At 56.1% G+C, this 25,175-nt stretch overlaps 1 protein-coding gene across 8 annotated transcripts; it reads left to right on the top strand.

Annotated features, from left to right (window-relative positions):
• The first annotated feature begins 497 nt into the window (after nucleotides 1–497).
• On the top strand, nucleotides 498–25,175 carry BAHD1 (bromo adjacent homology domain containing 1). Of its 8 annotated transcripts, none has more exons than XM_067743177.1 (7): nucleotides 498–785; nucleotides 16,362–17,801; nucleotides 19,568–19,950; nucleotides 20,934–21,093; nucleotides 21,497–21,573; nucleotides 22,320–22,420; nucleotides 22,902–25,175. In XM_067743177.1, exons 2-7 carry the CDS (start codon nucleotides 16,376–16,378, stop codon nucleotides 23,089–23,091), a joined length of 2,337 nt encoding a protein of 778 aa, XP_067599278.1. In that variant the 5' UTR covers nucleotides 498–785; nucleotides 16,362–16,375; the 3' UTR covers nucleotides 23,092–25,175. The 8 variants fall into 8 exon arrangements, with proteins under 8 accessions (XP_067599278.1, XP_067599268.1, XP_067599292.1 ...); XM_067743167.1 differs by lacking the exon at nucleotides 498–785 and adding an exon at nucleotides 893–1,000; XM_067743191.1 differs by lacking the exon at nucleotides 498–785 and adding an exon at nucleotides 1,762–2,096.

Raw genomic sequence — 25,175 nt, forward strand, 5'->3', positions numbered from 1 at the left:
TTCCCTAAGAGTGGGAGGTGGGAGAAGTAGGGGCAGTTGTCTTAGGAGACCCTGGCCCTTTGAGAAGTTGCTGTGCCACAGTCTTAGTGTTCAGCTTCCATTCACACCCTCCTGGGTGACCCTCTCCTTTAAACATGTCCCCCAACACAGCTAAGACTGTCTGGGCCCCACTGACAGCTCCAGAGGCAGATGGCAAAACGTCTTTTAGGGTTCTATTTCCCAGCCATAGGGGCTCACAGCCCTGATTTTCTTAAAGTACTGAGTCTCAAGGTCTAGGAAAGGCTAGGCATTATGTGTGGTGCAGGAGGAGTCCCTCAGCCACACTCCAAGGCTGGGTTTCTCCTCTTGCCTAGGCAGCCCCAGCACTGGGGGTGCTTCTCTCTGCCAGAGGTGTTCCTCCACTCAGCCCCTCCCTGGGCTGCTCCCAGGCTCTGGTGACTTGACACTACCCTTTTTGCCGCTCCTCCTTTTACTTCCCAAAGCTCCCCTCCCCCGCCTGAATTGGGAATGAGGCTTTGTTCTAGGCTGGACTCAGCATTTCTCAAGAACCTACTATGTGCGCATCCAGTGCATGTTGAAGTGAAGCCCTTTGCCGGCTCTGGCGATACAAGGTGCCGAAGACGCAGCCCCTTCCCGCACCTCACAGGGACCTCCCACACCTCCGGGTGACCTCAGCCTGCTGTGCCCACCCACCCCGCTGACCCCGCGAGCGTGCTCGGGCTTGGAAAGGCACGTCTGTGGGTGTGAGACGGAGCCACAGCATTCGGTGACTAGGGGGAAGCCAGGTAAGTGTCCACACTTGGTCCCATCCTGGCTTGGGGACGCGAGAGAGGGAGTCCAGCCTGGGCTGTCAGGCTGCCCACCCCCTCCTCCCTCCCCCGGAGAGCTCTGATGGTCCCCGCGGTGGTGGAAGAGGGTGTGTGGGTGTCAAGGACTCACAGACCAGGCTCTGCTGTCGGCTGGAAATGGATGAGGGTTCCACACTCTGCTTCTGAGAAGGGTGAATTAGGAGCTGGAGTGGGGGGCGGTAGGTGAAGGGGAGAAAGAGGAAAAAGAGATGCGGGTGAGGGGTTACCAAGCCAGGACCGACCTTGCTTGAAAGGAAAGGAGACGTGGCAGGCAGGGAAGTCGGAAAGATGAGGCAAGGGCGGGAGGGGCTTCTCAGCAGTCGGGGCCCTTTCGTTGGAGTCTGGGGCCCTTTCTGCAGGAAAGGGGGGTTGTCCTCGCTTGATTTTCGGCTGGTCTTCCCGAAGCCTTGCCCTGGGGGCAGCAGCCGCTGGCGAGCGTGGGGGTGTTCCTTGGCTCGCAGTTCTCTGCACTGGGTGCTGGAGAGAAGGGGGACGAGGGATGTAGAGAGGTGACGGCCAGGGCGGGGGTGAGATTAGATTTCTCGGGGGGGGCGCGGGTAGCAGCTAGGGGATTGGGGCTCCAGGGTCGGGTCACCATGGGATACGGGCTCATGTTCTGGAGACGAGGAGAAAATCCAAGAAGCCGGCAAAGAAAACCGCCCCCTCCACCACCCTTGGCATCGTACCCCTCCCCCCAGGCCCCACCACTCCCCGCACCGCCTCCCGCGGCCGCCTCGTGCTGCCCCCTGCGTTGGGACGACCGACCCACGGTTCTGATTGGTTGGAGACCGGGAGGGGGAGCCGAGGGCCGGATTGGCTGGCGGGGCCAGCGCAGGGCGGGGCGGCTGATTGGCGGAGCTGGCCGAGGGGCGCGCTGCTGATTGGCTGGGGACGAGGAAGCAGGAAGGAGGGCGGCGGAGGCTCCGCTCTCGGGGAGTTTGTGGGGGAACCGCGAGCGGCGTAGCGGATCCCGGAGCCCGGCCCCCGCCGCCCGCCCGTCCGGCTGCCTGCCCCGCCCGTCCGGCCCCCGCCGTCCGCCCGCCCCGGCCAGGCGCGCCCGCCCCCCCGACGGCCCCGCCCGGCCGCGGCCCCCGCTCCGCCCGCCCGGCCCCGGCCCCCAGGAGGAGGCGCTGACGCAGCAGCGTGGAGCCCGGGAATTGAGCGCCCCCGGGGGGTTCCAGCCGCCGGATTCCAGCCCGGCCGGGGCCTGCGGGAGCCCAGAGCCGCGCCGTCCGCGCCGCCGTCCCGGTGAGCTAGGGGCCGCGGTCGAGGATGGGGGAAGGGGCGAGCGAGCGGGAGGGAGCGAGCGAGGGAGGCAGACGAGTGAAGGGGAGAGGACCGGTCGCCCGTCAGCGCGCCCCACCGAGCGCGCCGCGCCGCCGCCCCCGCCAGCCCGGGAAGGGACGGACGAACGGACGGACGACGCGAAGCAGGTGCGGCCGCCCGCTCGCTCGTGCCGCCTCTCTCCCCCGGGTCCGGCGCCACGGTCCCGCCATCGGGGAGTGCGGAGCGCCTCGAGGTGACAGCCCCTGGGGGCCGCCCGCTTCGCAGGCCGGGGGCGGGGTGGGTGGGGGCCGCAGTGTGGCAGCTTGGCCGGGCGGCGGCGGCGCGGGCGTCCCGGGCGGCGGAGGGCGGGAGGACGCCGGTCGTTTCTCCGCCGAGGCAGAGCCGGCTCGCCTCCGAGTGCGCGGGCGGCGAGGCCCCCGCCCCCCCGTGCCCCCTCCCCCCATCGAGGTCCCCGAGGCAAGGGGCCGCGGCTGGGGGCGGCGCCGCGGGATCGCCAGCACAGGGTGGGGGGCGCCCTCCCGCGCAGGGAGCTGACCGGTTATTGCTGGATGGGGGGCAGGGGATGGGGGCCACACCGGGGCGGGGGGTAGTGTAGACCAGACCCGATCGGACTGGAAGGAAGGGAGGCGCCGAAGAGGGAAGGGAACCGGTTCGAGAAGCGAGTGTGGGCCGCGGGAGGCCCGGCGGGGACCGTGCGGAGCAGCGGCCGAGTCCGAGGTGGGGCGGGGGATCGAAGTTGTCAGACCGCCTCTAAGTGACAGCGGGACCCAGTGCTCGCGGCCGGGCCTGGCCCTGCCTGCCTCGCCGCCTCTCCTCCAGGGCCGGGGGCCGGGTCAGGTCGGGCCCGAGGGGCCCGCTTGGCGGCGAAGCGCCGGACAAAGGCGGCGCCGGAGCGGGCGCAGGTGGTGGCGTCGGGGAGGGGAGCGGGTCCGAGCCACCCACCCCAAGGGGAGGGCGACCGGGCCGGACTCTGCCCTGGGGATTGCGGGGGCCGGGACGACCGCCGGGAGGAGCTGCGGCACTGGCTCACGGCTCCAGCCTCGGATCACCTCGCTGTTCTGGGAAGAGTGGGGTCGACCCAGTGGGGCAGAGGGACAGAGGTGGGGGTGTGCACATGGTGGGCCTGGCCGGTGGCGACCGGGTTGCTGGACTCACCAGGAGAGAGTCCGGTGAGCAGCTCTAGAGCCTGCCAGGACTGAGGGGTTTCAGCAAGAAGACTCTGTCCACAGGCAGAGGGTTAATCCCACCTGGGACATCTCCCAGTCGCCCATTGTCATTAGTCTTAAGAGGGCAGAAGACCAGTTGGACTGGGGACTAGGAAATACCTCCCAGAAGTGCTCCAGCAATCCATGGACAACTGCCTTCAGCACTAGTGAAAGAAGGTACTCACATAGAGAAATAAGAAGCTGAGTTTATAAACCCAGGCAGGAATTTAATTATTAAATAAAAAAGGTTTCCTTTCTATCACCTGAGAGACTTTCCTCCCACCTTTTCCACCCCCATGCCTTCTGCAAAAAGGAGAAAAGGACCCCAGAGAGACCACATGTCCTGGAGGAACACCACTGTCCTTGGCCAAGTAGAGGACATTTGGGAACCAGTGGCTTAAGCCATGAGTGCTTCTGACCCCACCAGTTACCAGCTCTAAGCTGGATGCTGTTTTTGCATATGTAAAAACCCACTCAGAGCTCCTGTGCCCTCTCCTGTGATCCCATACTTAATGGAAGAGTTGGGACCATAAAAACAGGGAGACTTAGGGTGTTTAGAATGTATATATTTGATAAAATCTGGGTCCCACCCCAGGAAGGTTTTGGTTATGAGCTGCTCCCAGCTGTGGTTGACTGTAATCCCTCCTTGGGAAAACCGCCTGTCACCCTTGCTTAGTCTGAGCATGGAGTTAATTCATAGCCACCCTCCATCCCCCTCCCCAAGAGGGTCTAGACCCCAGCCTGGGTGGAGTTGAGGCTTGTGGGAAAGGGAGGTATTACCTCATGCAGGAGACTAAAGTTTTTCTGAGAGAATTTAATTGTATGTCTAAGATCCAGAGGATGATGCAGCATCTCAAGGTCTTTATGTCTCCTGAGGGGCTCTCCAGTATGTATGTGATTTCTTTTGGTGGCAGTCAGAAGGGGGTGACCTGTCTGGCCACCAGAACCTAAAGGAGAATGGCCAAAACAATAATTCCCTCTTTGACAGGCTCTTACCTGGCAGGAGACTCATGTCAGTCAGATCAAGTGTTTAAGAGGGTTTGCTCTGGAGAGTTTAGCCAATGAAGAGTTTCTCTCTTTTTTATATCTCCCTCCCTTTCTTCCTTTCTGTTGCCCTGCTGTTCCCATGTCAGGCCTATGTTGTTATCATGACCTCCCTGTCCCTCCTGCTTCCTCTGGCCCTTCTGATCCAGTCTGTACACAGCTGGTAGATCATTCTTTGTAAAGCACTCCTTTCCCCATGTCACTCCCCTACCCACAAACTTGCAGTGACTCCCCTCTTCCTGCAGTCTCATCCTAGACAGTCTCCCTTAAGGCTCTCCCCTAGCCATGCTGCGCTGTGCATGTTTATCTCCCTGCATCTTTGCTCCTGCTGATTTCGCCAGTTGTCCCCAGTTAGGAGCCCCTTGCCTTCTTCTTCTCCTGCCTGAACCCTACTCTCATCCTTCATCTCAGACCACTCCAGGCCAGCGTTGCTTGCCTCTGAGATTGTGACCCTGGATTTTATAACATGGTGTCTTCTTGAGTGTTTTTGTCAGTTGGAAGTTTCTTAAGGACAAGGACAGTGTGAGTATTAAACCTTTGTGTGTGTGTGAGTATTCTAGGATTTCTGGTATAGTGCTGTGCACATCGTTTTTATTGAATGAATAAATGCAGTTGGCTGCTTAGTTGAGTGGGAGCGGAAGGGAAACGTTCCCTTCTGTTTCCCTAGAAATGCTAGTATAGGAGTTCTTAGTGGTTTCTGACCTTTTTAAGGCATATACATAGGGTGTATTTGGGGTGCTTTAGCGTGGGGAGCAAATGATTGCTTCTGATATTCCAGCTGGTGAAGTGTCTGTCCTGTGGATTGCTCACATGATACCATATAGACATGAATTGGAAAAGGACTGTAATCCTGTTTTCCTCCTACCTTACCAGGCCATTCTCGCTACCCGGCTTTGCTGCTCTTATGCAATTTTCCTTGTTGTCCGTGCTAAATGAATCCATATGTTTTATCCCTTCTCAATCCTGGGTGTAAATGGGGGAGAAAACACGGTTCTGAGAACAGAAAAGGAAGATTCCTGGGTCTGGCGTGTGGACAGGGCTTTGGGGACTGATGTTGGAGGAGTTGTTTATAGAGGCATCGCTGATATGGGAGGCACCATCAGTCCCACACTGGACCCATCAGAAAGGAGAGCTTATGATCCCAGCTCTCTTGGAACTTCCGTTTTTGTTTACCACCAACCCTGGGCCATGGGAGAAATGGGAGAGAGGACTGGTGACTGGTTTGAGTCTAGACATTGAAAAAATAAATTCCGCATCCATCCCCTTTCCCCCAAACCTCCCTTTTGTGCCCCAGTTTGATGATTAATGGACCAGCATTTCCCTTCCAAGCAGGAATGCCACCCCTCACAGTTGCCATGGCAATGCAGACCGCTCCCCCGTCAATTAAAAAAAAAAAATCCGCACTACTTCTCTCCTCCTTGCTTCTACAGTAGTAGGAGACAGGTTACCTCATAATGCATCTCCTGGCCTCTCTTCTCAGCTGCTTGGGCTGTTTGTGCTGTGTGTCCTAGAACACGGCCCTTCCTCTCGTTCTGAGGATGGTCTGAGTTGCTCCACTCTAAGCAAATTGTGCCCCTCTTGGATCTAGCAGCTCCTGGAACACTTTTACAAAGAAGCAGAGAAAATTTCTGCTTTTTTAATTCACCCACAATGCAGATTAAAAACCAAAAAGAGCCTTTTTCTATCTTTTCCTTTGGGGTTAAAAAAAAAAAATCCCCTCCACACTGTCTCTGGTACATAGAGGTGTAAGTTGGGGAGCGTTTTGACATCCATAAAGGAAGTTTCAGTAAACCTGGAAGGAATTAAGCCTCGCAGCATACAGAGTTCACATTGGAGTTCTGTGGAGATTTTCGATTTCTTTATTTTCATTCCTCCCCACCTCTGTCCCAGCATTCAGGAGGACTTGTGTGTTTTCATTTTATCTGTTCTTACTCCTCTTGGCCTTGCTCCGGCAACATCTGGCCTCAGCGCCCTGTCGCAAGGTGTCATTAAAGAGAAAAAAAAAAGCTTAAGGGGAAAATGTCTCTGGAGTTGAGAAGTTGCCTGTGTTGAACTAAGGCCGCCAGTTGAAGCTGCCGGGTTTATGGAGCATTATACGAACAGCCCCAACATTAAAGGGCCTCCTTTTTATGAATGGGTTGTGAAGAATGTAAATAAAGCAGCATCTTTCAATGGGGAAGCATTTTACATAAGCAATACTACCCCAGCCCCAGTATTTATGGGAATTTGCTAGCATAGTCTGGCAGAACTCACTTCCTTTGTGAACTTGCCATTGTGTTGGGGACTTTGGAGGGACAAGAAGAGTGTGCTTTGACACGGAGGGCAGCCCCAGTGCTCCTGCTCTGCAGGTCCCCGGCCTTGACGTGATGGGCCACCTCATGGCTGGAAGTGCCTGCTAACCCTGAAAAGGTGGACAATACAGCATTTAGTCAAGAGCCTGTGATGATTAGAAGCATAGGCTCCTGGCACCTGGGTTCTGAGATTCTGCAGCGCCTCACCCTTCAGGCTGCTTCTACCTCCCCGGAGAAGGGGACAGGGAGGTCCTGGATGATGAAATCCTGCCTGTTTTTAGGGGAGACACCTAACTGTAGTAAAATAGACTGGTTTGAATTTCAGCTCCTTTATGTTTCCCCTGCTCACCTCCTGGTACTGCCACTAATGAGCAGTAAACCGGCTAATAGGGAGAAGTAACAGCAGCAGTGGCCGTGAGGCTGAGGCTGCAGGCGCTCTGCTCAGGGCCAGACAAGTGCCCTTGGCTCCAATGAGCTGGCTTTGCAGAGTGGCTGAGTACTAGCCTGGCCCTGGGGTGCAGTGGAGGTATTGGTGTCCTGCCCTAGGTGACTTGGTCTAGCGGCTGGGGATCTAACTGTGGTGGGTTTGGTGAGCAGGCCTCAGGGCAAAGTCACATCCAGGACTTTGTGTGATGTCCCGGGAAGCATTTTCATCCAGATTCCATTTTTCCCAGTGGGAAACACCTGCAAAGATGGTTTGTTATTAACCTGTCTCAGCATCCCACCAGTAATAATAACAATAATAATAACATTGCCCTTGAGATCTTCTGCAGGCACCACGAATAAGAGAATGGGTTTGTCTCTCAGCCTCTCTGAGGTTTGAAATAGGAGCTTATTTCTGAGGCACCATAACCAAGTTACCTGAATGAAAAAATGACAAGTGACTGGTCTTAGTTAACAGGATCAATGCCAGGCAGAAACTTGAGGTCTGCATCTTTTTTCTTATGTTTCTGTTCCAATAGGTTTGCGGGATGGGGGTGGGGGCTTTAACACACCTGGTGTGTTAAGACACCTGGTGTGTCTCTGCCTCTTGTGACCCCAGGGTCTCACCTGGAGTGGTACTTACCACCCCATACTTCCCTTCCATCTTCAGTGCCTGTTTGGGCCCCAGCCCTCCTTACATGCAGCTCTTTCAGTTTCCTACCTGCAGAGGAGAGGGGTAGCCCTTCTTCAACGGCAGCTGCCTGTCTAAATGTTTGGGGAAAATTCAGTTTGTTAATCACATTCTCATCCGGCCAGGTGGTTTAGAGGTGAATTATTATTATTACTGTTTTTTTGGCTGTGTCTTGTAGCTTGTGGGATCTTAGTTGCCCTACCAGGGATTGAACCCGGGCCTCAGCAGTGAAAGCGCCAAGTCCTAACCACTGGACTGCCAGGGAATTCCCTAGAGGTGAATTATTAGTTTTTAGAGCATCTTTGCAGATACCACAGCAAAGGTATTAGGGTGTTGCTTGATGCCAGGATATCCTGATGTGTATGCCAGAATGGAAGATGGAGTCACGATTCCACTATAGTCAGGGTCAGCAGGCCCTCCTCAGTAGTGAGGGGTGTCCCTGGAGGCGTTCACACAGTTGGGACAAAGTGTAGAAAAGAATTGTAAAACAGATGAAATGACTGTAAGAGATAATCGTCAGAGAAAATTGGAAGGACTTGGACTTATTTGGCCCAAAGAGGTAGCCGTAGAGGTCAGGTAATACATCTTCAAATATTAAGATGGCTGTTTGGAGTGTGATGACCAAATTTCTGTCTTCATTGCAGTCCGTGATGGAGATTTCATCTGATTCGAGACGTGGTTAGATGCATGGGGTGGGGGGGCAGTCTGTAGACTCCTTTCCTGGATTGACTGTTAAAATCAAGAAAACATGTCTTTGCAGCCCTTACCCCTTTCGAGGATATAAAATGGGTTTGTTTCAGAAGTGCATCTAAGAGCATATTGGGAACTTTGAGAGACTTTTCTGTAGAAACAGTTTGTAAAATTATGTTTATGTTCCCTGGCCAGTATATAGATGGCTCTTAATCGTAGTACATTTTCAATTCTTTTGTCGTGAAAAATCAGGAAAAACTAATAATGTGTTAATGCCAATAATTAAAACAGCACAGAGAAGCAGAATTGCACATGCAAGTTGATCTCGAATGTTGGTCTGTGACTCAGCAGCCGTCCTGTGTTGCGGTTTGGGGCGTGGGCTTGGGGACTGACACCAGCCACCCCGCCTCTGCCCTCGATGGTGTGGGAGTGTGGGCAAGTTCTTCTGCCTCTCTGTTTTCTCCACGTTAGAGTGAGATGGTATCAGCCACCGGGAGTGGGGGGTGGCAAGGATGAATGAGAGTGACGGTGACTGTAAGAAGTAAGTGGAACGAGAGGAATAGTCTCCTGAGATAGCTAGGCAGGTTGGGAGAGAGAAGAAAGAGGACAGTCGTGGAAGAAGGTTGTGCTGTGTAATATGAGAATTCCTAAAGTAGCCTGTGGAACTGTAGATTATATTGAAGAGGCAAGGTGGACTCCTGGGGATGAGGGATAGTTTGGAGGTCAGAGTTTCTCTGGGCTGTAAGTTGGGCCATCAGTCTAGGGTGGAAATGTTATATGGGATGGAGCAGGTGGGCACCCAGATCTTCATTTGTTCAGTAAGCTCTTACTAAGCCCTGTGGATAAGATTTATTGGTAAGGAAGGCAGAGCCTGCCTGTCCCTGCAGAGCTTGCATAATGAGGGTGTTACTAAACAGTTAATTGGTTAGGCGTGAGATATTCAGGTTGGCTGCCTGTGTTTCTGTTCGTGCTGTGGGAGTATTGGGAAGCCCTGGTCTTGGGTCTTGTTCCTCATGGCTGTTTCATTCAGGACATCAGCACTTTGCTGGGGAGGCTAAGGGCAGAGCTCCCATGTTGGCCTGGCTGGCCAGTTTCTTGTGTTCAGGACAAGAGATTGCACCTCCAGTCTTGGCACGCCATCTTAGAAATCCAAGTTACTGGTTCCTGGAGTGTCCTGGTGGTTGAACCAGCACATATCCTTTGCCACTCCTGGGCAGGTGCCCGGAGCAGGCTGGTGAGCTGTTGCGTTTTTTGAAGAACGGTGCATCAGTACACGAGGTTTCCTCCTGGTTGACCTGTTGCTGAGCCTTGAGGTTCCCTGTCCCTGTTCCTGCTTTATTTTTTCCACACTTTAACTGCCGGGAGCAAATGGGTCCTGCTCCAGGAGGAGATTTGCTTCTGGCCTGGTCTGTGCACTGTGGAGTCTGGGTGGGAGGGTCTGAGGGAGCCTTAGCCTGGCGCTCCCTGTCCCCCAGCCTGGAGTAATCCTGTATGGAGCCAATGGTGGTGAGTCGGGAAAGCTGCATTTGTCTCCCGCCCTTTCCAAATGTTTAGGAAGCACATTTCTCAAAGTGCTGCCCATTTCCCATTGGGCTTGGTACACCTGGCAAGAAGTAGATCGTAGACCCTCAGTAAGAGTCTGAAAGTCCTGGCTCAAATGTGCCCTCTGGGAAGCTGCCATGGAGCCAAGCTCTCTGTACCGAGCTCCGAGCCCTCAGTCACAGCCCTGTCACGCTGTCTTGCCCTCTGTCTTCCTACCAGCCCAAGCTCCAGTTCCTCAGTCTGCTTTGCATTTTTCTTCAGCACTTGGCGTGATACTTGACATGTATGGGGAAAGAATGAGCTTGTGTTGAGCGCCTGCTGTATACCAGGCACTCTGCTAGGCAGTTGACACACACTCCTATTTAACTTGATCCTCGTAACAACCCTGCTGTGTAGGTAAGGAAACCAAGGCTCAGAGCAGTTCAAGCCATTGACCAAACCCACTTCGGATTAGCAGTGGCACGAAGTGGCTTCCAGCCCCGTGTGGGTCTTGCCTTGCTGAGCTGTGGCGAGGGGCCAGCAAACGTTGGCTGAATGAGCAAAGGTCACAGGAGGTGCCGTGTGCCTGGGAGTGAGCGACGGGTGCTCTGGCTTAGCTGGACCGACACCTGCACATAGAGGTCTGCCTGGTGCACACAGGAGCTGGGCACTGGGAAGAAGCTGGGGGAAGGTAGGTTGCCTTCAGTAGGGACATGTGCCTTAGAGGAAGTCTCTACAGACTAGTTTTGTATTGCATGTGATTACCTTCTAATTTGTCAGGGCTGAGTTTCTTAGAGCAGAGCACTGTGGTATGACTAAAATACAGTGTTCTCTGCCCACTGTCCTCACTCAGGGGTCTGTGTGTATATATTGACTTACAGGTCCCAGGGGTAAGTCTTGTCTCCCTCACTCTCAGCCCCCCTACCTGCAAGGAAGGGCCTTGCCCTGAGACTAGGGACTGGCTGTTTCCAGTGAGAAGGTGAAGGAGATTCCACCAACTCTACTGTTACTATATTCCTGTACTTAATTGCAATTCTAATGTAAAATGGAGAGGTCCATTTCATAGTCTGAGTCCCCTCCCTCCCCACAGAGATGTTAACAAGAGGTGTGATATCTGGCTTTGGGTCCAGAGCCAGCAGTACGTGGAGGTTCTGGATGCTCAGGTGTAGCTCTGGGCGCGTGTGTCTGGGCGCTCCCGCTGGGATGCTCAGCGTGGACAGGAGTAGCCAAAGGTGGGGCCTGGCTGTGGGGCTGGGCCGGTGGCTGCACCGGACCCTGTGTGGGGTGGGGGTGGGCCTTCCCCTGCACTGCTGCTCCTGCCTCTCTGGGCTCCTGGGAGCCCCCAGTGTGAAGTGTGAGGAGCAGGTGGTCGACAGGCCAGAGATAGGCTTGGTGCCTCCGGGGCAGGCGGGCCCAGCTCCTCAGATGGCCACGACCCGAGGGCAGTCTATAAAACAAGCCGCATCCAGACGGGTCAGGCCAGTTCCCTTTGGTCAGGCGCCGTGCTTCCTGCCCAGGTGTTTGTAGGGTCCCAGCCTGACTGCAGAGTAAATTGAGTACCCACAGCAAGTGAGGCTGAATGGGCACCAGGGAGGCCCTCTCTTCGGGGCAGTACCCTGGGGCTTGAGCTCTGAGCTGCTGGAGCCAAGGCTTCTGCTCTCTCTGGGAGCCTGCACTGAAGCTGCAGTCAGATGGCAGCAGCAGGCAGAGCGAGTGCCCTCTGACCCCATCCCCTGGGCCTTTAGCATCTGAAGATCTCGCCTTTCTTGTTTCTTGGAGGCGTGGAGCTGTTATTCAGGGTCTGTGGGATACAGTTTCTGCCCCTGCCCTCTTCGCTGCATTGTAAACCGAGCCCCCCAGAGTTCACCCCAGACTGAGTCCCGAGTGGGATAAGGGTGGCACGGCTGCGTTTCCCGGGGTGGACACTCGGGTGTTTTCAATGGAACGGTAGCAGAGCAGGGGTCAGGTACAGGCTGCGTTTTCAGATTTCTCACCACTCCCGGTGGCTCTGGACTCCTCCTAATGTGGGGATTCGAGGGCTGAGGGCAGGCCACCCTCCACTGTCTGTGGGTCTGAAAGAGGGGGATCCCCAGGATGTTGGCCTGCCCGGTTCCTACTCTGCTAGGCTCCTGCATGGTCCCTAGTGTCATTCTCACCACCACTCTTAAGTAAAGTTCTTTCTGATGTGTCTCTTTGAGATGAGGCATCTGAAGTTCAGCAAAGTTAGGTAAGTTGCTCATGAGGGCCAGAGCTGGATCCAGGTCTGGCTGACTTAAAGCTTTGGCTGTTGCCATTTTACCGGCTCTAGGGGGTTCAAGAGATACCAGCCGCATCTTTATCTGGCTTTATCACAAGAATTTCAGGAGCTTCACCTCTCTGTTTTTCCATGAAGTAACATCAACTAAATTTAAAAGAACAGGAGCTTGCCTTTGTGCTCTTCCTGCTTTTCTTCTCTGATAGCAGAGTCAAGAAACTCAGTGTTCGTGAAAAAGTATTATTCCGTTGAGGGATGGCGGAGGGGGTTATTTTATTCCAAGAGAGATTGCAGAAGTGGGCAGTGCTTACTTAACTCGGTGCCTACTGTGTGGCTTTAGGGGTAATTGGAGGGAGGTGGCTTGGGTCAGGGCCCTTCCTGACCCTCACCCAGGGGACCACCTGGTCTGCTCTTACCTAAGACCGCCCCCCCAACCCCAAGTACTCCCTCCCATTACAGATAAACCAAAAAGCCTGAAAAGCATAATTTCAAGTGCAGTGGGTAAGAGAGGTTTCAGGAAGAGCAGTGGGGCAGAGCCCTGGGTCCTGAACCCCTAATGATGGGGGTGTGGGTGTGGCCTAGAGCTGGGTAAGTTAGGGAGAGCCATGGCCAAGGCTGAGGGCCTCTTTCTGCCCCAGGGCAGCCTCTGCTTGGGGGAGTGATCTGGTTTCGACCTGCTCATCCAGGCCCCCACCCTTGCCCTCGTTTCTCCTCTGGTGCCCACAGCCCATCTCCTCCAGGCCTTTGACCTGCTCTGGCACACAGTACCTTGGGTGTCCTCCACCTGCCCTGGTGGGCCGTGGGGGCTACGTATAAGGTGCTGCTGCAGCTTGAGGGCAAAAGACAAGGCCTCCCTCCTTTTCTATTTCTGTGGAGATGACTTCTCCCAGCCCTGGTCAGGCTTGTGATTTTGGATTCAACTTTTGATTCATTGGGTCTTTGGCTCGGAGGACCACCAGCCGGCCACTGTGCTTCAGACTGGTTTTCTTCAGTGAGGGCTTGCTTGACATGGTCTAGGCGAGCTCTAAGACGCCCTGGGGAGTCCCTCCTAGGAACCTTCTCCCGAGGGTGCCTGAACTACCTGCCCCTGGGAGGACAGGGCTTCCCAGAGAAGAGGAGGGTAGTCTGAGAGAAGCAGGGCACTCTTGTCTGTTGGTAGTGGCAGAAAGTTCCTGGTTGAGCTGGTGTGTAAGTGGGAGGGACAGGACAGCAGGATGGTTGGCAGAGCTGGAATGGGAACCAAGCCTCCTGCTTTCCCGGGATCTTCTTCCCCCATTGAGCTGGGCCACCCCTGCAGGTTGGAGGGGCCCTGGCAGGCTGGGCGCCCCTCCACCCAGCCCCACCCCAGGGAAAAGCTGCTGCCGAAGTTCTCACACGTCCATCTGGCTTCAAAGCATGACTCACTGACTCTCTTCAGCCTGGAGTGCAGTGCGCTAGGCAGCAGAGTCCCCAGCCTCTCCTCAGGAGCGTGAGTGACATTGCTGCCTTAGGCACCACGTGAAAGCAAGGAGTTCTGCGGGTGATGGGATTTGGCAAATTCAAGGGAGGCTAGCAGGAGGCCCAATATGCTTGATTTGAAAATGTGACTTGCACCCTTTGATTTAGAAGCTTCCTGGGATCATCAGCCTCAGGGACAGTGGGTGTCCCTGAGGGACGAAGAGGGAGGTGAAGGAGTGAGATACTCTGCCAGAAACAAATTCCCAGGTTCTGGGGACAGACTCCCGAAAGTGGAAGGCTTTTCTCCGAATCTTTTTCATATTGCAAGGGAAAGACTGAGTGGGACCAAGTATCCCAGAATCCCTGGGCCATCCATCCATGTAGCAAGTCTACCAGCAAATTGAGGGTGGGGGAAAGCGAGGGCAGACCAAGGACGACCATGGTCTGCTAAGAGCTCTTCATTGGCCAGGCTTGGAAACACCTCCCTGTGTTCGCTTTCTCTTTCCCATCCACTCCTCCTTACTCTGCTTGGTGTCCATGTCCTTAAAGGCCATAAGCCCAGGTGACCTCAGCCTTGGCCACCGGCCATTCCCAGGCCCGACTCCTCTGGTAACTTGGGGCCTGTTGAGGGGCTTTGGCCCCTGCTCAACTGTGTGGTCTATTCACTGTCCTCCTTCTCCAGGCCCTTTGGGGGTGGGGGAGGGCTGGGCGCAGGCTTCCCTAGGAAATACAGATGTGCTTCTCCTTGTTCCTGCTCCTTCACCTCTGGCACAGGGGTGCCCTGCCCTTGAGGGAAGGGCCTGGGGTTATAAGCAACTGGGATTCTTTTGAGGGCTAATAAGCGTGCTGAGCAATCAGGGATGGGTGGACACCCTGATTAGAAGAAAGAAAGCATCTTAGGTAGCCTAGCAGATGCCTGAGGTTTTTCAGGAGCACTCCAGTCTGTGCTTCAGGAATGAATGGATTTGCCTCTGTGACTCTCTGTCCTGCCTGGGGCCTAGTCTCTGGGTATGCAGGTCCCCGCATGTGGCCAGAGCAATGCCTGGCACCCCGCCTCCCTTTTCCAGTTTTCCAAGTTCTTTCTCAGGGGTGAGGGACACCCCTGCTGCCCTCAGCCTGGTTTTTGGAGCACTCTTTCTCAACTAGTGGCATGTCTCTGGAGAGAGGGTAGAGGGTACCCAGTGACCCCAGCCACTGGCCCAAGGCCACAGGAGCTACTGGAAGGGCTCTGGATTCCCTGGGAGTCCTCAGGCTTGGGACTTTCAGGGTTAAATCCTGGCCCTGCAGGGACTGCTCCCAGCTCCTCTGGTGGAGCGAGAGTGAATAACAATAGCAGCGGAGAAATCTAGCTGAAAAGCTTGCTGGGCAGGAGGGGTCCCAGAGTGCTGGGGAGGGCAGAGCTCCGTCTGACACCTTACTCAGCAGCATCTTGCTTTGTTGGGGTGTAGGTAGGGAGTGAACAGCATAGTAGTCTCTGACCACCGATGCCGGCAGTGTGCATCCCCCCGACCCTGCCCCTCAGCTCTCCATTGCCTGGGCTGTGCCAGCTTCCTGCACACAGCCTGCTGCCTTTTTCATTTACGGGGGTGCCCGGGGGGCCCAGGTATGTTGGAGGTAGGGAGGGTGTCTGCTAAGCAAAGTTAAGGGATGATGCCTGGTCGCAGGCATTTTCTGTCTGGAGCTCTGGGTTTCCTGTGACTCACCCCCATCCTGCCCCCTGCCTGGCATCTTGCCTACAAGGAGGGAGTCCTGAGGAATAAGGCAGGACTAACAGGGCTGCCTGGGTTTGTCGCCTGAGTTAGTTCTTCTATTTGGTACTTTCTTTTCCCAGCTCTTAGTGGCTGGTGGGCCTTTAAAGCTGTACCACAGGTCTAGAGTGTGGTCCCTGGGTTTCCTACCTGGGAATGCTGGCCCCAGCCTTACTGACATCCCTCCCCCAGGCACGGGCACTGGGCCGTTTGGAATCTGAACTAAGGTGGGGCTGGCTCCACGGGCTGGCAGAGACCTCCCCCCACAGGCTCCTCACAGCCAGGCCTTCACTCTTGAGGGGGCTTTCCAGCAATACCCAGGTTATGGCTGTCCTACTGTATGTGCCAGGCAGGTGTCCTCACAGGTGGACTTTGCCTCCTCCACGGCCCAGCAGGCAGGTTCCTCATCTCAGCTCCTCGCTGTCCATCTCCTTATCCTCCTGTGGCCAATCTCAGAAGCCTCGAGAAGGGGGAGGGGACTGATAATGTCTTTGAAGGAATTGGTGGGCTCCCACCACCCAAGCCCCTATCCTGGATCCATGTCCTCAGGACAGTCTCCTCCTGTCCTACGATGAGTATCTAGTGGGAGAAGAACAGGTGGAGACAACCGAGAGCTTTGCCCCCAGCTTCTTCTGTCTTCCAGCTCTGGGGTTTGCATTGCTCCATAGGGTCCCCAGGGGCTTGGTTCAGAGGAGAGTGGGGCAGCCAGTCCTTGCACAGCTGCTGGTAGCCTGACCCCGCTAGACCTTTGCACTCTGGACGGGGGTGTCCCGGGAACATCCAAGCTGGAGATGGAGTGAGTGGCCAGAGTTACTGCAGGGGATGCAGGCCAGAGTTACTGCAGGGGATGCGGGATGGGCTGCAGTGGGGGAGAAAGCAGGCCAGGGCAGGCTTCTCTCATTGCCTGCCTTATGTCCTGCAGCTTGGAGGTACTCCATGACACACACTCGGAGGAAGTCTCTTTCCATGCTGAGTTCGGGCCCCACGGGCCGCCAGGAGCCCCTGCAGATGGAAGGCAGCAGTATGGAGCAGGGGGCAGAGGGTGTGGAGCCAGGTCCTCCTGAGAGCCCAGGGCACCTCATGGGGCGCCGCAAGAACTACCCACTGCGGAAGCGCCCGTTAATTCCCGAGAAGCCCAAGGCCTGCAAAGTGCTGCTGACCCGCCTGGAGAATGTGGCTGGTCCACGGAGCGCAGATGAGGCTGATGAGCTGCCCCCCGACCTGCCCAAGCCCCCTAGCCCGGCCCCATCCAGTGAGGACACTGGCCTCCCCCAGCCCCGCAAGCGGCGCCTGGCCTCCCTCAACGCTGAGGCCCTCAATAACCTGCTGCTGGAGCGGGAAGAGACCAGCAGCCTGATGGGCACCCGCCGCAGCCGAGGGGGAGACCCCCACCGCAGCCGGGACCGTGACCGGGCCACTGGAGGCTGGGCCTCCTCCAAGAAGCGGCCCCGGCTGGGGGACCTCGGAGGAAGTCGGGACCTGTCCCCAGAGCCAGCACCGGATGAAGGGGCCCGCCGAGATGGCGATCCAACTCCCAAGAGACTGGCCAGCCTGAATGCAGCTGCCTTCCTAAAGCTGAGCCAGGAGCGGGAGCTACCCCTGCGGCCGCCTCGTGCCCATCCAGAAGCAGATGGGCACTCCACTGAGCCACCAGCACTGAGGGCCCCGAGGCCAAAGTGGGCCAAGGTCAATGGCAAGAACTATCCCAAGGCCCGGCAGGGGGCTGGCTCTGGGGAGGCTGCAGGCCCACCCGGCTGGCAAGGACACCCCGAGGAGCCATGGCCATCTGCCACCCCTCGTGGGCCGTCCAGCCAGCCACCTTACCAGCCCCTGAGCGAGGCTCTAGAGAGCCCCTTGGGGCTGCGCCCTCACCTGCCCCTGCTGATGGGTGGGCAAGCAGCCTTGAAGCCGGAGCCCGGGCGCCCAGGCGAGGAGTCACCTGCCCCCAAGCAGGAACTGCACCAGCCCTCTTTCCCCGCACCCCAGCTCTCCCCGCTACCGATGCCTGGCAACCCCGCCGACTACAGTGGCCTGTGTGGTGGGCCTGAGCTCACCGCGCTAGGCAGCTTCTACCTGTACTGCAGCCAGGCCGGGCTGCGGTGTGGGGGCTACCCCTCCTGCTCCGTGCTCCCCGAGGACAAGCTGTCCCCAGTGGCTGCAGCTAACGCGGGGCTCCTCTTGGCCCCGAGCTCAGTGCCCGCCACGGGCACCCACTTCCAGCACCCTCCATGGGGTTCTCGCTACTGCTCCAGTGAGGATACTGGAGTGAATGGCTACAGCATCTGTGAAATGTTGCCCCCGTCTCTTACCCACATCGGCACTACCTGTGGCGGCTGCCCCTACAAAATGCCTTTTGCAGCAGGTATGCCTTCCTGGAGGTGGGGTACACCAGGGAGTCTCTGAGAAGCAGTGTCCCAGGAGGGTGGGGCGCACTGGCGTCTGTCTACCGCGTGGGAGAGTCGGGGGTTTTGAGAAGGGAGGATTCCTCTAGTTTTGTGCCCCCAGCCTAGGAGATTCCCAGGAAAGAGGCCCGTGTTTAGCTCTTAGCAGCCCTGCTCCGTCCCCACTGTCTATGGAGGTTTCTCGGCATGGCAGTTAGGTAGCTTTGTGGTGGTGAAGTGGGCAGGGTGTGTCTCTCCTCCCTCTCCACTAGGATGCCCATTCTTAGACTCTGAGTAGCAAGTTAGATGCTGAAATTAGCACTTTTGCCAAGTTCTTCCCATGTCCTTCTGCCTTCCTCGAGGAAAACTAGAATTCCTTACTTCCCGGGAACCCAGACCATCTGCATGCCAACCGAGTTCAGCATTCACGGGAGGGGTGGTGGGTACCAGGCCCCGTAGGTGGTACCAGCTGCAATAGGACAGCTTCGTCCTGGCCATACAGGCCTTGAAAGAGAAGTAATGCTCAGACTTAGAATCACCTTGCTAGGTACAGACCGGGTGGGCACACTCTGAGAACAGACAGACTGCCATCAGGGCCTGGGCTTTGGTGTCTACCTTCTTGGCAAGATCCAGACACCTGAGAGTCTCGTGCTGTAGTTGTTGAGACATCCCTAAGTGATCTCTCTTTCCCCAAACTGGCAGGAGTGTCCTCACATGCCTCTCCAGGCTCCCTTCCTGGCTCCTGGGTGGAAGTGAGGTGACCAGAGCCATGCTAGCCAGCAGGTCTGCCCTGCTGCTGGTGAAGTGAGGGGCCAGGCCTTCTCAGGGCTCTCCCCTCCCCTGCACAGCCCTTCTTGAAGGGGTCCATAAAACAACTTTATAAACTGGTTGACTCTGGCCAGACTGGTTGTTTCAGGTTCTCGCATGAGTTGGAGCTCTAAGAAATGAGAACAAGCTTCTTTCTAGGCTCTTCTTTTTCTTCCGTACCACTCTCTAAGTCTAGTCACTTAAACTGTGGGACCCAAGACCCCTAGCCCCTTGCCCTGGGACACCAGTAAGCACCATGTGCCAGGCGCTTGTTCTTAGTGCTTTATATATGGGAGGCCATGTGGCATGTTAATTGAGCACAGACTCTGGAGCCAGACTGAAATGTTCTCCCCACTTCTTCAGCCACGTGACTGTGGGACAAACCAGTAACCACCCTGTGTCTCAGTTTCCTTAATTGTAAAATGGGGGTAAATGGTACCTACCTCATAGGGTTGTTGTAAGGATGTGAAGAATTAATATGTTGATAGGAAAACACCTAGGACACACTATATGATACTCACAACTACTACTTCTGTTGCAAGGCACGGAAAGGTAAAGTGACTTGCCTGAAGTCACACAGCTGGTAAGTGGCAGATCTGGGACTCATATCCTGGTCTCACTCCAGATCCCCTGCTCCTAAGTACGGTGGAAACCTTAGAGAAGGAAGATTAAGTCAGAGCTTAGAGATGCCATTCCCATTACTTCCCCTTCTTTCAGGCTAGAAGAGGAGATGGAGATGTCTGTGGGCCAGTCTCCAAGGTCAAGAAAAACCCTTGGCCAGTCACTGATCATCTCCCTTAACAGCCTCTGACGCCACCTGCCACCTCAGTGGCCTTTGGGTTCACGCTTAGAATTAAAAGAAGAAGGCCCTGAAAGCAGAGGGACTGGGGGTTCCCTGCTTATCCTTACCTGCCCTGACCTCCCTCTCTCCTTTTCCCAGAAGGCTGCAGGTCCCTGGGCCAGCTGGAATTTCCTCTCCCAGAAGCCGGCCACCCTGCCTCACCTGCCCACCCCCTCTTGGGATGCCCTGTGCCCAGCGTGCCACCTGCAGCAGAGCCTGTCCCCCATCTTCAGACACCCACCTCGGAGCCCCAGACGGTAGCTCGCGCGTGCCCTCAGAGCGCCAAGCCTCCTAGCGGCTCCAAGTCAGGTCTGCGCACGGGCTCTAGCTGTAGGCACACTGCGCGGAGCAAGGCTGCCCGCAGGCCCAGCCACCCCAAGCAGCCTCGCGTCCAGCGCCCACGCCCACGCCGCCGCCGCCGCCGCCGCACTAACGGCTGGGTGCCCGTTGGGGCTGCCTGTGAGAAAGCCGTCTATGTCTTGGTGAGTGCCAGCTCTCAGCTGATGGGGAGAAGGGAGGGTGGCGGTTAGGGACATAGGACCTGCAGTGAGTTGGGTCCCAGGAACCCCTGGCTCTAGCCACTCTGAGAAGTGACAAGGGGTTCAAGCTCAGTTGTACCCCAGGAACTGATCACACTGGCCCGGCCTGCTCCCCCAACCCGTACTGATCCTGTGCCCTGTGCCTTGGGGAGTCACGGAATGCACAGTCAGTCACAGCTGGTGGCTGCCATCTCTGTCACCGACTCTTAGGGAAGCCTCCTGAAGTGTCTTCACATCTCATCCCGGATTATAAAGTGGAGGACTTCCCTGGAGGCTTTTTGGATAAGTATGTATAGGGGAAATTGGGATAGGCAGAGAAAATTGGTGATACAGGAACATCTGGGATGATGAAAAGAATGTAGACTGAAATGTATCTAGCACGTCTTAGGTGCCAGAACCGAACTAAGCACTTTACATGCATTATCCGCTTTCATCATCACCACCGCCCCGTGAGGTACGCACACACCCCGTGGTCCTAGAACTACCCTCATTTCACAGACGAGGAAACAGGCTTAGCAGTAGATTAAGTCATTTGCCTGTGATAAGGCTTTGCTGCTTATACCATGGTGGTTTAAGAGTCAAGCCCAGACTGCCCATTAGGAATCTTGAGGACCTGCCCGGTGCTGGGGGCTTGGAGCACGAGAGCCGGCTGTCGTGGGTGTGGTGGTCGGAGTGCAGGCCCAGAAGTTTCGAGCCACTTTCTTACCCCTGTTCCCATTTCTCTTCCTTTCTCCAACGGTGAGGATTCCCTTTCCTGCCCCTGAAAGCCAGGCTCAGGGAGGAGGGGCCAGAGTGCAAACCACTTTGGCAGTCTCCCATCCTCAGCGGTTTGACTGCCCTGAGGAGAGCACAGAGAGGATGTCACTCCCTCCGCATGCTGAATGCGGCCCCACAAGCCTTGTTTGTGTCATTGGTTTGTTGCTCAGGATGAACCGGAACCAGCCATCCGAAAGAGCTACCAGGCGGTGGAGCGGCATGGAGAGACGATCCGAGTCCGGGACACTGTCCTGCTCAAGTCAGGCCCTCGAAAGACGTCCACACCTTATGTGGCCAAGATCTCTGCCCTCTGGGAGAACCCGGAATCAGGTACCCCTTGTACCTGATTGGACCTGGCACTAGTGTCCTGCGTCCTTGGCAGAGTCTGCCTTCCACTAAGCCAGCGTCTGTCTGGTGCTCAGGGCTGCAGACGGCCTTGTGCTTGGGTTGGATCAGCTCATTAACCTTTCCAGCCATCAGGGCCTGAGCGCCTGTCACCCTGCCTCACCTGTCAGTGCCTTTTCCTCCTCCTTCCTCCATGCCTAACAGCATTCTAGGCCACTGAATTGCCAGACTTGGCCCAAGGCAGGGGATAGGGGTGGCCAGAGCCTGCAGAATTGGCCTAGGCTTTGAAGTTGGATGAGCCTCCAGGGCAGGTGGCCAGCCCGCCTGCCTATCTAAGTAACTCTGGAGCTGCCAGCTCAAGCCCTGATTGCTTCTCTTTCCCCCCTAGGAGAGCTGATGATGAGCCTCTTGTGGTATTACAGACCAGAGCACTTACAGGGAGGCCGCAGTCCCAGCATGCACGAGGTGAGCTGCCTGGCGGGGGAGAGGCTGGGGCACTGAGAACGTGGTATGGGGGGGTGGGGCAGCCTGGGCATTCAAGTCCCTGGACTCATTACCTTGGACACCAGAGAACCTGGGGAAAGGCCTGAGTTTTAGCCTCTTTTCCCAACACTGCCCCAATTCATGTTTTGAAGGGAATAGTAACCTTTGTCTTGAAAGGTGGGGCAGAAAGGGAGCCCCCAAGAGCAGGGTGCCAGAATGGGAGCAAGTAGTTGTGTCTTCCTGGCGACAGGAAAGGGGAGGTGGAGCTGCACACCTTTACTGTCTGCAGCAGGAGAGGGAGGGGAGAAAAGTCTCTACTGACACCCCTTGCTATCTACCAAGCCGTGTGTGGGTTGCTCCACCCCCGGTCTGGGCTCCCTTTTACTTTTTTTCCCCTCTCTGGGACTTTTCATCTAAATGGGAGAATGCACACCAATTCCCCTCTCCTCCCCTGGGCTGGGGTGGGGGTCGGGAGGCTGATGTCAGTCAGAGGCTGGAGCGGGTACTTGGCTGCTCCTGAGTAGGACAGGACCTGGGAGGAATGCCTTGGGCTGCTTGATGAGGAGCAGTTAGGCTGAAATTCCAGGGAAGCTCCCTAGCTTCCTGGGCACTAGCTGGAGTTGTCTGTCTCAGGTCAGGAGTCCCAGCAGAGTGGTTAATGTCTGCCTTGCTCCTGGAGCTAGGTGCTTCCCACCCTGGTAGCCAACCTCCTCCTCCCTCCCCTTGAGCCTTTGCAGAATGAAGTCTTTGCATCGAGACATCAGGACCAGAATAGTGTGGCCTGCATTGAAGAGAAGTGCTACGTGCTGACCTTTGCTGAGTACTGCAGGTGGGTGGTGCCCTGTACCTCTGGCTAGCCTCTCCCCTCAGACTTCCCAGGGCTATTTGGGTGCTGCCTGTGATCCCCAAGGGGATCTGACTCACTGGGCCTGACCTCCTAGAACTTTCTTCCCACAGTCTGCTTCCATCATGTAATTTTTATGGAAAATAAAAAAAAGAAAAATTGTTCCCCCTCTGAGGCAGAGTGATTGGGGCAGAGTTGCAGAGTCGGGGATAGTTAGAGTACTGCTCTCAGAAAAAGTCAAGGAGAATTGACAGGTGATTGGGAGGGAGGCCCTGGTAGGTGTGGTTCCCCAGTGACAGAGAAGATGGTTGGCAGAGAGGGCATAGGCCCAGGACAGGGATGGAGGCAGCACCTGCCCTTGTGGAGGTGGGAGGGGGTGTCCCAGCCCTCTGGGCAGGGTAGGGAAGGAATTGGTCTTCCTGCTAAGATAGCTGTGGTAAAGACAGCGAATGGTGTGTCACTGCAGATTCTGTGCCATGGCCAAGCGTCGAGGCGAGGGTCTCCCCAGCCGAAAGACAGCACTGGTGCCCCCCTCTGCGGACTACTCCACCCCGCCACACCGCACAGTGCCCGAGGACACGGACCCTGAGCTGGTGTTTCTTTGCCGCCATGTCTATGACTTCCGCCATGGCCGCATCCTCAAGAACCCACAGTAGCCCCCTCACGCCCACACTGGGGCTGCCCACGGGCAAGTGGGGCTCAGGGCAGGGGGCACTGCTTGAAGCACAGCACTTGGTTAAGGGGCCACAGGAGCCTGAGGTGGCTGGCCTGTGGTTCTCTTGTGGGGGGAGGGCAGGGGCCCCTATGGATTTGGGCCCCATGGGAGGGAAGGGGAGGCCAGGGTATATGAAAAGCATCAGAGCCCTCAGCTTGGCCCAGGGCACCTCTCTGTGGTCCCCTGGGCAGAGGCTCCTGAAGAAGCAGTCTTCCCTGAGGCTGGGCGAAGCCTCAGGGGCATGGCCCCTGGGGGGATTGGGGGAAGGTCCTTCAGGAACCAGGCCCTTCTTTGTCCTCCCCTGGGCCCTTCAGGGGGGAGTGGGAGCCAGCTTTACCTCACCCACTGTGACCCGCTGCTTCCCCATTAGCCTGGGACCAGGCTCTTCCAGATTCTAGCACAGCTCCGAGCTCATTCCTTTGAGGCCTAGGGAGCCAAAGTCTGGCTCCCAGAGCATTGACTTTCTCTTCCTGGACTTGGGGCCTTTCTCTGGCATTCCTCCTTTGCCCCTGCAGTAGCCCCTGGTGCTGGGACAAGTTACCAGCCCTCACAGTCATGGGTGTGGCCCCCTTGTGGGAGTCAGCTTCCTGTCCACCTCCTGGTGAAGGCCACCCAGCAGGTCTGGCCTCCCAGAAATTAACTGATCAACATGGGGTTTGTCATGTCTGGGAGAGCAGAAGGGAGCTGGGAGGGGGTGGGGGCAGGGGGCAAGGAAAATTGCTACCTGATTTATTGAAGACTTTTCCTCTTGCCTTACGCTTAGAGGTTTAGGAAACCTCTTGCAGAACTTCACACATGACTTTTCAAGCCACACCCACCTGAAATCAAACCAAAGGAGTGCTGTGGCTCCCCTTGCCCTGCCACCTCTTACCCTAGTCTTTTGTAGATTGCACTAATTTACATCCCACGGAGAATCAACACTGTATCAGTCCACAGACCTGCTGAGCTGCAGCCTCTCACTCTAGGAGCTAAGGACCTGCATTTTCAGTTTGTTCCTGTTGCCAGGGGCCCTGTTCTCACCTCATGCTGCTCCCCAGAGTAGATTAGGAGACTCAACCCCCTGCTATCCTTGCCAGAACTAGGCCCTGGCCCTGGCCCTGGGGCACTCCGTGTGGCGGCTGGAGCAGTCTGGTTCTTTCCTATTTGTACCAAAGAGGAGCCTGGTAGGGAGAGGGAGTGTGGCTTGGGCCCGGCGCTGGGCACATGCTCGTGAGTGATTCCACAGGCCACAACCCTGGGGACAGGAGTCAAGGAGGGCAGCACTGGGTCCCCCTCCCCTAGGGAGGGGCAGACAGACCCTGCAGGCTGAGGAGGCGGCACTGGGTGAGGACAGTTGGGCGGGAGGTGGAAGTGAATCCTGAGGGCACTCCCAGCGATCCCCCAACCCTGTGCTGTCCCTGAGCAGATGGCTGCTCCTGATTGGTCATTGGGCTTGGGTGAGGCCTGGACCATTCAGAGGTGAATTTACACTTGGGAAGCCCAACCCCAAACCTGAAGGGAAGGAACTTGGGTCCCCTTGTATTGAATAAGCTGTTTGGAGGAAGGCATCATCAGTCCAGGAGGGCGGGGCAGTAAGAGAGGTTGGCAGAGTGGCCGTGGGGTGGGGCCGTGGTGGCTCTGGAGACCCAGCCTTGGAGCCTGCTCTTTCCCAGGGCGCTGGGCCCTTGCTGCCAAGGAGCCCAGCCTCACCCAGCAGGAGATCAGGCCCCTCGTCTCCCAGGAGGCAGGGTCCACTGCCCACAACTTAAATGCTTTTGAAATCTCTTAGATGTGGAAATATTTTTTCGAACCTGAAAATGCAGCTGGTAGAATTTCAATGGAAGCATAATTCATGTAAAATATATTTTAGTTGATATTTTGTAAAATGCACTTTTTGTGTGTGTCGACCCTGGTTTCTCAGATCTGTATTTCAGTGTTTACAAGGGAGGGAGGACCTTTCCTCACCTCCCTTTTGACAGAGATTAGAAGTACTTCTTTAAGAAAAAAAATAATAAATTTGAGAAATTGTATTGATTTAGAAAAGGA

This window comes from Pseudorca crassidens, chromosome 1 (genome assembly GCF_039906515.1).
Source record: "Pseudorca crassidens isolate mPseCra1 chromosome 1, mPseCra1.hap1, whole genome shotgun sequence".
Taxonomy (NCBI): Eukaryota; Metazoa; Chordata; class Mammalia; order Artiodactyla; family Delphinidae; genus Pseudorca; species Pseudorca crassidens.

Bases quoted from the DNA above. Each gene is read 5' to 3' on its own strand.
- BAHD1 (XM_067743167.1), top strand. From the start codon at position 970: ATGAGGGTTCCACACTCTGCTTCTGAGAAGG. The intron at 1,001-16,361 runs GTGAATTAGGAG...TATGTCCTGCAG, and splicing joins ACACTCTGCTTCTGAGAAGG to CTTGGAGGTACTCCATGACA. The intron at 19,951-20,933 runs GTGAGTGCCAGC...TTTGTTGCTCAG, and splicing joins AGAAAGCCGTCTATGTCTTG to GATGAACCGGAACCAGCCAT.